The sequence below is a fragment of the Schistocerca piceifrons genome, chromosome 8, assembly GCF_021461385.2.
Source record: "Schistocerca piceifrons isolate TAMUIC-IGC-003096 chromosome 8, iqSchPice1.1, whole genome shotgun sequence".
Taxonomy (NCBI): Eukaryota; Metazoa; Arthropoda; class Insecta; order Orthoptera; family Acrididae; genus Schistocerca; species Schistocerca piceifrons.
The window spans coordinates 108,927,285-108,944,792 of record NC_060145.1 but is presented as its reverse complement, the minus strand read 5'-3'; the positions used below and the strand labels follow the sequence as shown (position 1 = coordinate 108,944,792).

The window sequence follows — 17,508 nt, the reverse complement described above, 5'->3', positions numbered from 1 at the left end:
ACGCCACACTCAGCTGATAACCTTCGTCCCTGTTCACAAGATTCTTGTGGACCCATATTTCTATTGATTCTTTAATGACGCTGTCCCAATTGCTCCTGGCTCGGCACAGCACCCTGGTGTTCTCGAAATCAAAGGTGTGGTTTCCTTTGACGCTGTGTTCAGCTATAGCAGATTTCTCTATCTGTCCAAGTCGGACATGCCTGGTGTGTTCCTCGCACCTTTTCGAGATGCAGTGCTGCGTTTGTCCAATGTACTGTACACCACATTCGCAGGCAATGCTGTATATACCAGGTGTGTTGAGTTTGAGTGGGTCTTTAGCTGAGCCCAGGAGCTCTTTCGTCTTCGGCGGTGGTCGCAAGACAGTATTTATGTTTGATTTTCTCAGAAGCCTCCCGATTTTGGCTGATATGGGCCCCAAATATGGAAGAAAGGCGAGTCTCTTGTTAACTTTCTCTTCTTCCTCTTCCTGAAATTTGTCAGCCTGTCTCGTCTTGAAGGCCCTACCAATCTGTGTTTCACTGTACCCGTTTTTCCGAAATACCTCTCTTAGGTGGTGTAATTCGTCTGAGAGGCTTTCTTTGTCACAAATGACGCGTGCCCTATGTACCAAAGTGGTCAGTACTGACTGGCGTTGCCCCGGATGGTGGCAGCTGGTTGCATGGAGGTACAGGTCTGTGTGCGTCTTCTTCCTATACACTGAATGGCCCAGCATGCCATTCGTTTTCTTCCTGATCAGTATGTCCAGGAATGGAATACAGCCATTCTCTTCTACTTCCATCGTGAAGGTGATATTCTCATGTATGCCGTTTAGGTGGTGCATAAACTCCTCCAGTGCCTGCCTGCCATGCTGCTAATCACGAAAGTGCCGTCCACATAGAGGAAGAAGTGCATGGGTTTACGGTGAGCAGTTTGTAGGCCCACCTCCTCAAAGTGTTCCATATAAAGATTCGCGATCCCTGGAGCAATGGGAGATCCCATGGCCACTCCATCCACTTGTTCATAATGCTCTCCATTGCACTTGAAGTAGGTGGTTGTAAGTGCAGCTCTTTGAATGTGTGTGTGTGTGTGTGTGTGTGTGTGTGTGTGTGTGCGTATGACAGAGAGAGAGAGAGAGAGAGAGAGAGAGAGAGAGAGAGAGAGAGGGGGGGGGGAGGGAGGGAAAAGGAGGGAGGAAGATTCATTAATTGTATACTCTGGTTATGTTTAGATTGCTCTTTGTTGTTGTTTTTGTGGCTAACATGATCAGAGAGTTATTGCTTATATTGATTTGGTCAATAATTACCTTCTTTTTCATTGCAAAGGCACTTTGTATGTGAAAGTTTTCTTGTAATGGCAGGAGTTTCTTGTTGTGATTCTTCACTCTAATAATTTTCAAGTCTTGTTCATGTTGCATAGTTCATGTCCATGTTTTATCAACTGTTTTGAAATTCCTGCCTGTCATCCCCAGATATAGTGATTTGCATTTTTAGTATTCTAACTGGTCTACCTGCTCCTTGGTGTTTATCTGGTTTGTCTGTTGTTGTCTGTAAACGTGACTGGAATATGTTTCTTATTCTGTAAGCAATGTGTAATCCCTGTTTCTTTGATACATTTGCTATCCTGTATGTTGCTTTGTGTTTGTATTTACAGTGAACCATTTCTTTCTGTTAGTCATGTCATAAGTGTTATTGTTTTATGTTTATGTGTGTGCTGTAGTGTCTGTAGGGTTCTTTGGCGTTTGTTTTCTCTGCTTGTTTTCAGTTTTCTTTATGGTGTTTTGATTTTTTCGTTGAGTCTTTGTATTATATGGGTGTGACAACCATTGTTTGTGTCTATGAGGTATTTTTTTCAATTTTTCACAGTTTTATTTGCTGAGTGGGATATTATTTAATCGGTGTAATATGAGTCATAGAATTGCTAATTTTTGATTTTGTGGGTGGTTGGATGAAGCATGTATAATTGTATCTGTGCTGTTGGCTTTCTGATTATGTCAAATGTGCCCTTTTTGCTGTCTTTCTTTATTTTATGTTCAAGAAAGGTATTTGCTTTAGTGTTTCTCTTTTCCAAGGTGAACTGAATATTTTTATGTTTATTGTTTATGTCTGCATGAAATTTATCTATTTTCTCTGTTGGTTCATCTACCATGCAGATTATGTCATACATATATTTGTACCGGGAAACAATTTTGTATCCTTTCTTTATGATGACTGTATCAAAGACCGCATTTTCTATGTGGTTTAGGAATATGTTTGCAAATGTTTGATATTGGGGTCCCACTGGAAGCCCATATTTTTGTAAGTAAAATTCCTTTTCATATTGAAAGTAATTTTGGGATGTGACTGCTTTGAGGGTTTTGGTTATTTCTTAATATTGTCTGCAGGTAGTTTGTTGTATGTCAGTAAGTTTCCTTCAACTAGTTTTTTTTTTTTTTTTTGAGATGAGTGAAGAGGCTGTTTGTGGAATGTGTAAGTCTTTTATTTGTTTATGAATTCATTTGTGGTTTTTGCCGTTCTGCTGTTCATTTCATAATGTCACATTACGATTTTGTTCTTTTCCACATGGTATGATGGTGTGTTCATGAAATTAATAACAGGCCTCAACAGAATAAGGGGTGTGTGAACACTCATTAAATGACTAACAGAAATAAATGGTGCACTTTAACATACAAATAGAAAGCAACACACAGGATAGCAAATACATTAAAGTAAGAGGGATTGTACGTTGTTTACAGAACAACAAACACATTCTGTTCACATGTACAAACAACAGCAGACAAACTAGATAAATACCAAGGAGCGGGTGTAGACCACTAGAATTCCAAGAATGTGAATTACTATATCTGGGAATGACAGGCAGTAGGTATAAAGAACATATAAGAAGCTGGAAACATGAAAACAGCCATTCTAGAGTTGCCAAACACCTGATAAAATGTGGACGTGAACCACCCAACACGAGACAAGACATGAAAATTATTAGACTGAACAATCACAACAACAAACTCATGCCACTACAAGAAAACTTTCACATACATAGAGCCATTGAATTGAAAAAGTACAAGCTATAACTCCCTGATCATGTTAGCCACAAAAAAACAACAAACAGCACTCTGAAACATAACCAGAGTGTACAATTAATGAATATCTCTCTCTCTCTCTCTCTCTCTCTCTCTCTCTCTCTCTCTCTCTCTCTCGCGCGCGCGCTAAGGTTTGATAAATACACTGTACGTCCTGACCATGTTGTTTCTGGAGGGCAGCAGTAAACCATTTCTGTGCCTCTGGCTACAACCCAGGAGACATACCCTAGTCAGGTCTTCATTTGGGCAGATAATGTACTAGGTCAATCACTTTCTCCATAGGTAGAATGTTGTTGTCTTTCCATAGTCCACTAACTTGGGCTTCCTAAGGAATAAGCCTAAAAAGATAGCTAGAGCAGGGTCATGTGCATCAATTATCAGTTTATTTGCATTTGGGAATCATTGAAAATGCTAAAGTCCACAAAAATTTACCAAGACTGGTACACAAAAAGTGTAATCTTGAAACTGGTATAGATGTGACACAAACAGTGTCTCAAGCAAGATCTCCACCGAGCCTCTCACACAGCTGTTTTAAATATGAACACACACTGTCAAATTTAACATTATGGTGTGGCAAGAATGATACAACTGCACATTTATTTTGTCACTTTAAAAGATTAAGTTCACTTGTGGCCTTAAGAAGAGGAAAAAGCTCATTGAGTCAAGTGCTTCTGCTGCAGCCTGAAAATGGTTTGATGCAGCTCTCGATGATACTCCATCCTGCGTAGGCCTCTTCATCTCCAAATAACTACTGCAACTTGCATCCTCCTGAATCTGCTTACTGTATATATCTCTTAATCTCCCTCTACAATTTTTACCTTCCTGCCCTTCCCTCCAACACTAAATTGGTGATTCCATGATGCCTCAGAATGTGTCCTATTAACCAATCCCTTCTTTTAGTCAAGCTGTGCCACAAACCTCATTTGATTTGGTACTTCAACCTTAGTTACCTCATCCACCCAGCACTCTTCTGTAGAACCATGTTTCAAAAGCTTCTGTTCTCATTTTATATGTTCTGTTTACTGTCTATATTTTGCCTGCATATAACACTACACTACACTACACTACACTACAGACAAATGCTCACAGAAATGACTTCCTCAAACAAATTTATATTCAGCATTAACACATTTCTTTATCTCCAGAAAGCTTTTTTCTGCTATTTCCAGTCTACATTCTATATTCCATTTAATTCTCTTGTATCCTCTGTTCAAGACACTATTGATTCCTTTCAACTGCCTTCTGTAACAGAACTACAATGTTATCAGCATCCATTAGAGTTTTTATTTCTTCTCTCAGAACTTTACTTCCTTTTCACAGATTTCTCCTTGGTTTCCTTTCCTACTTGTGAATGTTCAGATTTAATAACATGGAGGAAAGATTACAACCCTGTATCACTCCCTTTTAGAATACTGCCTCCTTTTAATATCCATCAGCTCTTGTAACTGCAGTCTTGTTATTGTACAAGTTGTAGACAACCTATTGCTCCCAGTATTTTATCCCTGAAATCTTCAGAACTGCAAGTATATAAGCCCTTAACAACCAAAAGTTTTAGCAAACAACATTTGTAAAAATTTTGATTCACCTCAAGGACAGGACCACGATCTTCACCGAGCAGATGTATTTCGTCGATCACGACCAGTGCCACCTTCTGAACATATCCACGAGTCTGCCAGCTCCGGCTCACACCATCCCACTTCTCAGGTGTCGTCACAACAACGTCAGCATTGGCAATGGCGCGGGCATCTGGGGTAACATCACCAGTCAACTCAATCACACTCTTGCCCAAGCGAGTACCGAGCTTTGTGCGCCAGTCTTCCACACGCTCACGGACCAGTGCCTTCAGTGGTGCAATGTACACCACCTGCAAGATCAGTAGTAGACATCAGTAAATTGAAATGCAAGTAACAAACAGAAAGAGAGAGAGGAGTAAAGTTGTGGGTGTATTCTGTGATCTTTCAATGCTACACCAGGCTTTCTTGTCAGATAGTCAGATAAAATGTGAGTACAGACAGTTCTTTACCATGGCATATACTGTAGCTGCGGAGCAGAAGACGAAGGGTGACTGACATTTCACATGCAGTGAATCATGAATCTAAACTGAGTACATTTTCACAAGTCATTTCTCAGGGTTCTATTCTAGGGCAAATCTTGTTAAAAAAAAACATGTAAATGACAGACTCATAAATACAGATTCTCTAACAGTTCTGTTGTATCTCAGTCCTAGGTAATTGCATTGATGAACTAAAGTCACCCAACCCAATTGACATAATCTGCCTCTCTGAACACCATGTGACCACTGGTATAGGAACTAGGCCTAAGCACAATGAGAAACTCAGACAGGAGAGTACTGCAAATGTTAGAATAAGGAAAGGTTCTCATAAAAGTATAATTAAAAATAATGTAAGTATATTTCATCAAAATATTGGGAGTTTAAAGAATAAAGTAGATGAGCTTCTGGTTTGTTTGGAAGATTTAGAAGCTGAGAATGAAATAGATATACTATGCCTGTCTGAGCATCACATTGTTACTGATATGGATAAGGTAAATGTAAGTGGTTATAAGCTCTCTGCACATGTAATGAGAGAAAATATGGAGAAAGGAGGAGTTGCCATATATGTCAAAAGTTATCATTGTGCAAAAAGTATAGAAACAAAAAAGTTTTGTGTAGAGAAACATATAGAAGCATGTGCCTGTGAGCTTAAATTAAATAAAGGCACATTTATAATTGTAACTGTATATAGGTCCCCATCAGGAAATTTTCATCTATTTCTGAAAAATTTGGACTCCTTGTTGTGCTATCTGTCAGACAGGGGGAAGCAAATTATTATTTGTGGGGACTTCAATGTAGATTCTCTGAAAGAGGGTAATAGGAAAAATGACCTTGAAGTATTACTCGGTTCTTTCAATTTGACACCCGTTATTGATTTTCCTACTCGGGTGGTAAAGGATAGCAGCTCACTAATAGATAACTTCTTTATAGATCAAGATAAGTTTAACCAGATAAATGCTCAGCCTGTTGAGAATGGTCTTTCCGATCATGGTGCACAGCTAGTTACAATATATGACATAGCTCCATTCAGCAATACTAAACAGTCCTCCAAAGTAGTACGTTCAGTCAACAATTTAACAATTGCAAATTTCAGGGAAAGCCTACAGCAGTTAGACTGGGATGAGGTGTACCGTGAACCTGATGCCAATTTAAAATATAATTTATTTCATGACATTTTTGTAAATGCATTTGAAAACTGCTTCCCCAAGAAAATAGTTAAATATACTCGTAAGAAACCTTGTAACAAACCATGGCTTACTAAGGGTATAAAAATATCTTGTAACCGGAAAAGGGAAATGTATCTGACAGCAAGAAAGAGTAGTGACTCAGAAACTATCAAAAATTATAAAAACTACTGTGTTATATTAAGAAAAGTTATTAAAAAATCCAGGAGTATGTGTATCATGTCTGAAATCAGCAACTCTGATAATAAAATTAAAACAATTTGGAATATTATTAAAAGAGAAACAGGTCAACCAAGAGCAGAGGAAGACAGTATTACCACCAAATTGAATGAAAACTTTATGAACAAAAAGTCAGAAGTTGAAAATATTTTTAATAATCATTTTCTAAATGTTGTGGATATAGTAGGATCCAGGTGTTCATTAGAAGATGCTAGGCTGTTAATGGAAGAGGCCATACCTATGCAATTTGATACAATTGAAATCTCACCCACTTCTCCCTCTGAAATTAGGAAAATAATAAACTTGCTTAAAAGCAAAAACTCACATGGAATTGATGGCATTTCCAGCAAAATACTAAAAGCTTGTTCTCAACAGATAAGTAAGATTCTCAGCCACCTGTGTAATAGCTCTCTGGAACAGGGCATTTTCCCTGATAGACTGAAATATGCTATTGTTATACCTTTGCATAAAAAGGGGGATAGATCTGATGTCAACAATTACCGTCCAATCTCCCTTCTAACAGCTTTATCCAAAATTTTTGAGAAAGTAATGTATTCAAGAGTAGCTTCACATATCTGTAAAAATAAAGTACTAACAAAATGTCAGTTTGGTTTCCAGAAAGGTTTTTCAACAGAAAATGCCATATATGCTTTCACCAGTCAAATTTTGAATGATCTGAATAACCGAACACCACCCATTGGGATTTTTTGTGATCTCTCAAAGGCTTTTGATTGTGTAAATCATGGAATTCTGCTAGACAAGCTCAAGTATTGTGGCATGAGTGGGACAGTGCACAAATTGTTTAATTCGTACCTAACTGGAAGAGTGCAGAAAGTTGAAATAAGTAGTTCTCGTAACATGCAAAGATCAGCACATTCCTCAAACTGGGGAACTATCAAGAATGGGGTTCCACAAGGGTCAGTCTTGGGTCCTTTGTTGTTCTTATTATATATTAATGACTTGCCATTCTATATTCATGAAGAGGCAAAGTTAGTTCTCTTTGCTGATGATACAAGTATAGTAATCACACCTGAGAACCAAGAATTAACTGATGAAATTGTCAATACTGTCTTTCAGAAAATTACTAAGTGGTTCCTTGTAAACGGACTCTCACTGAATTTTGATAAGACACAGTACATACAGTTCTGTACAGTGAATGGTATGACGCCATTAATAAATATAGACCTTAATCAGAAGCATATAGCTAAGGTAGAATATTCCAAATTTTTAGGTATGTCCATTGATGAGAGATTAAATTGGAAGAAACACATTGATGATCTGCTGAAACGTTTGAGTTCAGCTACTTATGCAATAAGGGTCATTGCAAATTTTGGTGATAAACATCTTAGTAAATTAGCTTACTACGCCTATTTTCACTCATTGCTTTCATATGGCATCATATTTTGGGGTAATTCATCACTGAGGAATAAAGTATTTATTGCACAAAAGCGTGTAATCAGAATAATAGCTGGAGTCCACCCAAGATCATCCTGCAGACATTTATTTAAGGATCTAGGGATATTCACAGTAGCTTCTCAGTATGTATACTCTCTTATGAAATTTGTTATTAACAACCAAACCCAATTCAAAAGTAATAGCAGTGTGCATAACTACAATACTAGGAGAAAGGACGATCTTCACTATTCAAGATTAAATCTAACTTTGGCACAGAAAGGGGTGAATTATACCGGCACTAAAGTCTTTGGTCACTTACCAAATAGTATCAAAAGTCTGACAGATAACCAACAAGTATTTAAGAAGAAATTAAAAGAATTTCTGAATGACAACTCCTTCTACTCCATAGAGGAATTTTTAGATATAAATTAAGAAAAAAAAAATATTGAAAAAAAATAAAAAAATAAAAATAAAAAATAAAGAAAAACAAAAAAACACAAAAAAATAAAGTTGTTATATTAACTTAAGTATGTTGTTAAATTAACCTAATTATGTCATGTATTGGAAAATTCGACTCGTTCCACATCATTACGAAATATCGTATTCATGATCCATGGAACTAGTATTAATCTAATCTAATCTCTAATCTGGCACATAATACATATGCATTACTCAAAGGTACAGACACAGCAAAAAAATCTGGGCACTATGTGACACCAACAGTAGTGTAGAAAACTGGAGCCATTGAATGAGTCTAAACTGGACACTGCAAAAATCCATGTGGTGCAATTACAATCCAACCTTCAAAATGCCAGGAGATAAAAATAGATCAAAACAATGAGTTTATCAAAGGAGTTGATACGGTCAAGTTCCTAAGGTTAGATTTGAATAATGCTTTAAACTGAGATAGTCATGTTAAATTTCCAGCAAGTAAATTACTAAGTTCAACATTCACGACGAAAATATTAGAAAATTAACATATCGTGGTTATTTTGTACCTGGCATTAGGTGTGGTATAGTTTTTTGGGGAAGTTCAAGTAGTGTATGCTGGAAACTGAAACTTCAGAAGAAACTTGTTAAATTCTTGTATGCTGCACAACCAAATCACCATTGCTTGTGAAACTACAACAGTTAACTGTCCCAGCAATACATATTTATGAAATAATAATATTCTCGTTCTGCAGACTAAAAGTATGTGAGAAAAATCACTTTGGCCATATTTACAACACAAGGAACATACATAACCTTATGCTTACCATGTTGTTGTTGTGGTCTTCAGTCCTGAGACTGGTTTGATGCAGCTCTCCATGCTACTCTATCCTGTGCAAGCTTCTTCATCTCCCAGTACCTACTGCAATCTACATCCTTCTGAATCTGCTTAGTGTATTCATCTCTTGGTCTCCCTTTAAGATTTTTACCCTCCACGCTGCCCTCCAATACTAAATTGGTGATCCCTTGGTGCCTCAGAACATGTCCTACCAACTGATCCCGTCTTCTGGTCAAGTTGTGCCACAAACTTCTCTTCTCCCCAATCCTATTCAATACTTCCTCATTAGTTATGTGATCTACCCATCTAATCTTCAACATTCTTCTGTAGCACCAAATTTCGAATGCTTCTATTCTCTTCTTGTCCAAACTATTTATCGTCCATGTTTCACTTCCATACATGGCTACACTCCATACAAATACTTTCAGAAATGACTTCCCGACACTTAAATCTATACTCGATGTTAACAAATTTTTCTTCTTCAGAAAAGATTTCCTTGCCATTGCCAGTCTACATTTTATATCCTCTCTACTTCGACCATCATCAGTTATTTTGCTCCCCAAATAGCAAAACTCCTTTACTACTTTAAGCATCTCATTTCCTAATCTAATTCCCTCAGCATCACCCGACTTAATTCGACTACATTCCATTATCTTCGTTTTGCTTTTGTTGATGTTCATCTTATATCCTCCTTTCAAGACACTGTCCATTCCATTCAACCGCTCTTCCAAGTCCTTTGCTGTCTCTGACAGAATTACAATGTCATCAGCGAACCTCAAAGTTTTTATTTCTTCTCCATGGATTTTAATACCTACTCCGAATTTTTCTTTTGTTTCCTTTACTGCTTGCTCAATATACAGATTGAACAACATCGGGGAGAGGCTACAACCCTGTCTTACTCCCTTCCCAACCACTGCTTCCCTTTCATACCCCTCGACTCCTATAACTGCCATCTGGTTTCTGTACAAATTGTAAATAGCCTTTCGCTCCCTGTATTTTACACCTGCCACCTTTAGAATTTGAAAGAGAGTATTCCAGTCAACATTGTCAAAAGCTTTCTCTAAGTCTACAAATGCTAGAAACGTAGGTTTGCCTTTCCTTAATCTTTCTTCTAAGATAAGTCGTAAGGTCAGTATTGCCTCACGTGTTCCAGTGTTTCTACGGAATCCAAACTGATCTTCCCCGAGGTTGGCTTCTACTAGTTTTTCCATTCGTCTGTAAAGAATTCGTGTTAGTATTTTGCAGATGTGACTTATTAAACTGATAGTTCGGTAATTTTCACATCTGTCAACACCTGCTTTGTTTGGGATTGGAATTATTATATTCTTCTTGAAGTCTGAGGGTATTTCGCCTGTTTCATACATCTTGCTCACCAGATGGTAGAGTTTTGTCAGGACTGGCTCTTCCAAGGCCGTCAGTAGTTCCAATTGAATGTTGTCTACTCCGGGGGCCTTGTTTCGACTCAGGTCTTTCAGTGCTCTCTCAAACTCTTCACGCAGTATCGTATCTCCCATTTCATCTTCATCTACAACCTCTTCCATTTCCATAATATTGTCCTCAAGTACATCACCCTTGTATAGACCCTCTATATACTCCTTCCACCTTTCTGCTTTCCCTTCTTTGCTTAGAACTGGGTTTCCATCTGAGCTCTTGATATTCATACAAGTCGTTCTCTTATCTCCAAAGGTCTCTTTAATTTTCCTGTAGGCAGTATCTATCTTACCCCTAGTGAGATAAGCCTCTACATCCTTACATTTGTCCTCTAGCCATCCCTGCTTAGCCATTTTGCACTTCCTGTCGATCTCACTTTTGAGACGTTTGTATTCCTTTTTGCCTGCTTCATTTACTGCATTTTTATATTTTCTCCTTTGATCAATTAAATTCAATATTTCTTCTGTTACCCAAGGATTTCTACTAACCCTCGTCTTTTTACCTACTTGATCCTCTGCTGCCTTCCCTACTTCATCCCTCAAAGCTACCCATTCTTCTTCTACTGTATTTCTTTCCCCCATTCCTGTCAATTGCTCCCTTATGCTCTCCCTGAAACTCTGTACAACCTCTGGTTCTTTCAGTTTTTCCAGGTCCCATCTCCTTAAATTCCCACCTTTTTGCAGTTTCTTCAGTTTTAATCTACAGGTCATAACCAATAGATTGTGGTCCGAGTCCACATCTGCCCCTGGAAATGTCTTACAATTTAAAACCTGGTTCCTAAATCTCTGTCTTACCATTATATAATCTATCTGATACCTTTTAGTATCTCCAGGGTTCTTCCATGTATACAACCTCCTTTCATGATTCTTAAACCAAGTGTTAGCTATGATTATGTTGTGCTCTGTGCAAAATTCTACCAGGCGGCTTCCTCTTTCATTTCTTAGCCCCAATCCATATTCACCGACTATGTTTCCTTCTCTCCCTTTTCCTACACTCGAATTCCAGTCACCCATGACTATTAAATTTTCGTCTCCCTTCACTATCTGAATAATTTCTTTTATTTCATCATACATTTCTTCGTCATCTGCAGAGCTAGTTGGCATATAAACTTGTACTACTGTAGTAGGTGTGGGCTTCGTATCTATCTTGGCCACAATAATGCGTTCACTGTGCTGTTTGTAGTAGCTTACCCGCATTCCTATTTTCCTATTCATTATTAAACCTACTCCTGCATTACCCCTATTTGATTTTGAATTTATAACCCTGTAGTCACCTGACCAGAAGTCTTGTTCCTCCCGCCACCGAACTTCACTAATTCCCACTATATCTAACTTCAACCTATCCATTTCCCTTTTTAAATTTTCTAACCTACCTGCCCGATTAAGGGATCTGACATTCCACGCTCCGATCCGTAGAACGCCAGTTTTCTTTCTCCTGCTAACGACATCCTCTTGAGTAGCCCCCCCCCCCCCCCCCCCCCCGGAGATCCGAATGGGGGACTATTTTACCTCCAGAATATTTTACCCAAGAGGACGCCATCATCATTTAACCATACAGTAAAGCTGCATGCCCTCGGGAAAAATTACGGCTGTAGTTTCCCCTTGCTTTCAGCCGTTCGCAGTACCAGCACAGCAAGGCCGTTTTGGTTATTGTTACAAGGCCAGATCAGTCAATCATCCAGACTGTTGCCCTTGCAACTACTGAAAAGGCTGCTGCCCCTCTTCAGGAACCACACGTTTGTCTGGCCTCTCAACAGATACCCCTCCGTTGTGGTTGCACCTATGGTACGGCTATCTGTATCGCTGAGGCACGCAAGCCTCCCCACCAACGGCAAGGTCCATGGTTCATGGGGGGGGGGGATGCTTACCATACGCTGAGTGAAATTATATGGTCAGACTCCTCGACATTGTAGATGAAAATACAACAAAAATTAACAGGCAAAAATGTACTCCATATGAAGTTAGATTATTAAAAAATAAAGCTACAGGGGGATAAATGCTAGTTCTCAGAAAAATTCATGGAGGATGAATTGATTAAGATTCAATTATTGAGCAATTTTTTTCTACAGAATGTAGTACAGGTGTTAAGATACTGTTGTTAGTATCAGTAGTGTATTTTTGGTCTCCCTGCTGTACCTGAATCAAACGATTTGGTAATGTACATTATGAGGAAATAACTCTCAGTTCAAAATAAGCTCCATAAAAATGACACTCTTTGAAAGAATTACTCAACATTTATATGGTTAAGCTTTCAGTATTAATTAAAATTTGAGTATCAATAATATTCTGAGTTAGCTAATTCACTGTCGTTAACCTTTGAGAAGACCCACTATATGCAGTTCAGAACCTGTAAGAGATTTCCTTCCAGCATGTGTGTAACATATGAAGCAATGCAAATCAAACAGATTGACGGTGTTAAATTTCTGGGGTTTGACTCAATAATAAATTCTGTTGGAAAGGGCATACCACAGAATTGCTTAAGCACCTAAACTAGTCTGTACTTGCAGTGAGAATGATGTCAGATGTAAGATATATAAATATAAAAATAAAAAAAAAACTTGCATAGTTTGCTTGCTTTCATTCAGTCATATAGGATCATATTCTGGGGTAACTCATCAAACTGAGCAAACGTTTTTAGGACGGAAAAGCGAGTGATGACTCATTTGTGGTGTAAATTCCAGAACATCGTGTAGAAACCTGTTCAAGGAACTTAGTATTCTAACCACACTTCTCAGCATATTTATTCCTTAATGAAATTTGTTGCAAGTAATGAATCTTTATTTCCAACCAATAGCTCTACACATAGTATCAATAATAGGAATAAGAACAATCTACAGGGGCTGTTCAGAAAGTAGGGGGAAAAAAATACATTTTATTATATACATCTGAAAGAGCAACTGACATACTACACTTTTCCACAGTCACCAAACACTCTGAGGCACTTATCATAGTGGTGGACAGGCTTTGAAAGACCTTCGTCATAAAATTCTGCCGCCTGAGACTTCAGCCAGTGAGTCACGCCCGCCTGGAGTTCTGTGTCATCATAAAAGCGCTGTGTTGCAAGCCAGTTCTTCATCCTGGGAAACAAGTGGAAGTCGGTTGGTGCAAGATCGGGGCTGTAGGCAGATGAGGGAAAATTTCCCATTTGAATGAATTAAGGAGTTCTTTAGTGCGGTTTGCCATGTGAGGTTGGGCATTGTCGTGCAAAAACCAAATTTTGGACATCAGCTTTCCTCGGCGTTTGTTTTGAACTGCTCTTCTAAGGCTGTGCAAAGATTGAAAATACCGTGCAGAATTTATGGTTGCTCCATGTTCGAGAAAATCAATAAGAAGCACACCTTGCCCATCCCAAACCACTGTCACCAACTTCCTTGTTGACAAGGTTTGCAAACATTTTCTAGGTTTTTGGGGTGACCTTGTGTGCCCCCACTCCATGGACTGTAATTTTGTCTCGCAATTGACGTATTTCACCCAAGTCTCATCACCGGTTATGATTCGATCCAGTTATGAATCACCACGCTTGTGGTAGGCCTCCAGAAATATCAATGTCGCCCCCAATTTCCTGTTCTTTATGGTGCTCTGTAAGCATTTCGGGCACCCATTGTGCACAAAATTTGTGGTAGCCAAGCTCTTGGGTGACAATTTCAAACAACAAAGTCCGTGAAACTTGTGGAAAAGAAAGTGAAAGCTCCGTTATTGTGAAGCGACAGTTTTCACGAATCGTTTCATCAATTTTAGCGACAAGATCGTCAGGCACAATGCTCAGGCGTCCACTCGTCTCTTCATCATGAACATTGGTTCGGCCATTTTTAAACCGAGTGCACCATTTCCGGACGGAACATTCACTCATTACATTGTTTCTATACACTTTGCACAGTTCATGATAAATTTCTATACGTTTTAGGTTTTTGTCAATGAAAACCATAACACAGACTGCACAACTGGTGGGATTTTTTATAGCAGCGCACATTTCAAATTCGAATATCAAAAAAACCAGATGTGTAGAGATGTCCCCGCTGTCACGGATGGATGCCGACTGAGCTGCCGAGCATGCACATACAAAAATATACGCGATTTGCGCGTGCCTAGCGCCATCAGGTGGAAACGTTCCCTACTTTAAGAATAGCCCTTGTGCATAAAGACCTAAAACCACTTATCTCAGTCCACAAATGGGTCCAATATTCAGGAACACTTATTTTCAATAAATTGCCAGCAACCACTAAAAACTTTGTTTCGGATAAAGCATGGTTTAAACAGAGTTTGAAAGGCTTTTTGATAGGCAACTCCTTCTATTCTATAGATAAATATCTTAACAGAGACTGTTTAGCCAGCTTAAGTAAAAATGTCTGTTAGATTTCAGTTTTGACAACACTTGGTCACAACAGTCAAGATTAGGTATTTTTTTGACAAACTTATCAATAGTGCGTAACAATGTTTCATTCTGTCAGCGTGTTAATTCTGTAAATATTAGCTGTTCAAGTTTACCACACTGTATTCACCTATTTTGACAATCTCCTGACGAATGATCAGGGTAGTGAGTATTATATTCAAATATTTTATGTTATACTTTCTGACATATTCCACACCCACAAGAATCATCTCATTTTTTGGGTCTATAGAATGAAAACTGAATCTAATCTGATTTGCGTCTTTGTTTCATCTTTGTTCTTTCTGTAAATAAATAATGAGATAAGTAAAGGTAATCACACAACATGTAGTAGAACCACTCAGTGATTGAAAGTAAGGGAAGGAGAGGCAGCAAGGGTCAGGATAGTAATGTGATACCAGGGAAGTCAACAACGGTGTGAGCAGTGAAGGCTGAGTATGAAACACGAAGTGGTGGATTGGGTTGATAGAGGGTGTCAATGGTAGGAGAGAGAGAACAGAGGAAGAGGAAGGCATCAGAGGGAGAAATGCAAGTATATGTTAATGGAGTGAAGTGGGAGATGATGAAACAGGAGTGGAGGTGAGTGTGGTACAGGTGCTAGCAGAAATTGAGGTCATAAAGATCATGGGCTTGAAGGATATATTTTAAGGACAATTCCCAGAGAGAGAGAGATTGGAATCAGAAGGAAGGAGCTGGTACATGGCATGAACGCTTTCACATATGGCCCTATACCTGATAACATAGAATACTTCTGATGGGACTGGAATAGGATACATATGACAGTTCTGCACCTGGGTTTTCCACAGAGATACGACCCAGGCGGCAAAGGGTCAGGGTAAGGATCTTGTGAGGACAAGTAATGATATTACTTACATTGTGTAGGCAGTGGAAAACAATTTTGGTGTGCGTGGGAAGAAATGTTAAGGTAGTCAAAACACTGGCAAAGGATTTGGTCAAGTTGTTCCAGTTTGGAGTGATACTGGATAATGATGGGGCACTCCTTTGTAACTGGTTAATGAGTGTCATTGCAGGATTAAGGGGCAGATGTGGCTATGGCACGCAAGATATGTTTGTGGACTATGTTTGGAGGGTAATGCCTGATAGTGAAGGCCTCAGTGGGACCTTTACTGGGGAAGGGATTGTTCAACATTGCCATACATAGGGTGAGCAGACTGTATGGGAGGGACTTTTTAGTACGAGAGGGATGGCAGCTGTCAAAATTGCAGGTACTGTTGAAGGTTATGCTCTAATTTTGCTTGGAAAAATCTACAGCCACTCCATAGTTCTGAAGCTATGATTGTGCTGGACTATATGATATGTCAAGACTCCCTCAGCTGCATCAAATCTCTCCTTCTGACCACAAGGTTTCTGAGATTTAAAGAATGACTTTAATGTTGCACTAGACACTGCTGTGGTGATTGCTCTGTCATGTTTGCCACTTTTTAAGTGGAGTTGCATATCTACAAGTCTACTGTGACTTACTGAGAAACTAGATTGGTTGACTGGTTGGTTGGTTGGTTGGTTGATTGGGAGGGGGTAGGGGACCAAACAGCAAGGTCATCGGTTCCATCAGATTATGGAAGGATGTGAGAGGAAGTCAGCCATGCCCTTTCAAAGGAACCATCCCAGCATTTGCCTGAAGCGATTGACGGAAATCATGGAAAACCTAAATCAGAATGGCCAGACGCAGGTTTGAACCATCGTCAACCTGAATGTGAGTCCAGTGTGCTAACCACTGCGCCACCTCGCTCGGTGAGAAACCAGAAACACGCCTGTTGCTTCTCACTTTTCCTTTTGATTCTGAAGAACAACTGTATCACTGTTGAATGGCATTTCTTTTTGCAACTGTCAATTGAAGGAGCACTCGCATTTCTCTGAGCTCATTCTTGCCAGGAGATATGGCTGAAGAAAAATAAAAACATGACTAATGGAATATAGCGTAAAATAACGTAGCACACGATACAGCCTTATATAATTTCGCAAGTACAGGTGAGGCATGATTTTGTGCACAACAAAATAAGAGGGTACTCTTTGGTAGAGTAGAATCTCTTCCTCAAACAGTTTCGTCAACTAAACTACAACTAATAATAAAATATACCGATACATGTGAAATATATGTAATTCAGGATAAATTGTTTCAAAATTGTTAAATCTGGGACAAACATGTGTCTGGGATTAGCTATGAAAAAACTTGGCACATAGTTACAAAAATTGTGACAGTCCTTAGAGAGAGAGAGAGAGAGAGAGAGAGAGAGAGAGAGAGAGAGGGACAGTCTCCTTTGCATTACACATAGCACTATTTACTGAAAATAGAATTTGCCTATGCAGCAATGCTCTTTTGAAAATACTTAACATTGAAAGTAATTAACAGAGAGACATTAAAGATTAAAAGCAATAACATGACAGTCTGACATTTTTCATCAAATTATAACTTACTTAACAATTGACATTTAAAGCTATATGGTATTGGACAGATTAGCAGACTCCAGTTATAATGACCATGACAACTGCTAAGAATATT

At 38.8% G+C, this 17,508-nt stretch overlaps 1 protein-coding gene across 1 annotated transcript in view; it reads right to left on the bottom strand.

Annotated features, from left to right (window-relative positions):
* Positions 1-17,508, bottom strand: part of LOC124711320 (activating signal cointegrator 1 complex subunit 3) — a 253,343-nt gene that overhangs the window by 80,468 nt on the left and 155,367 nt on the right. The window contains exon 26 of the mRNA XM_047241338.1: positions 4,638-4,916. Coding sequence (XP_047097294.1) covers positions 4,638-4,916 — 279 coding nt within the window. The remainder of the gene's footprint in view (positions 1-4,637; positions 4,917-17,508) is intronic.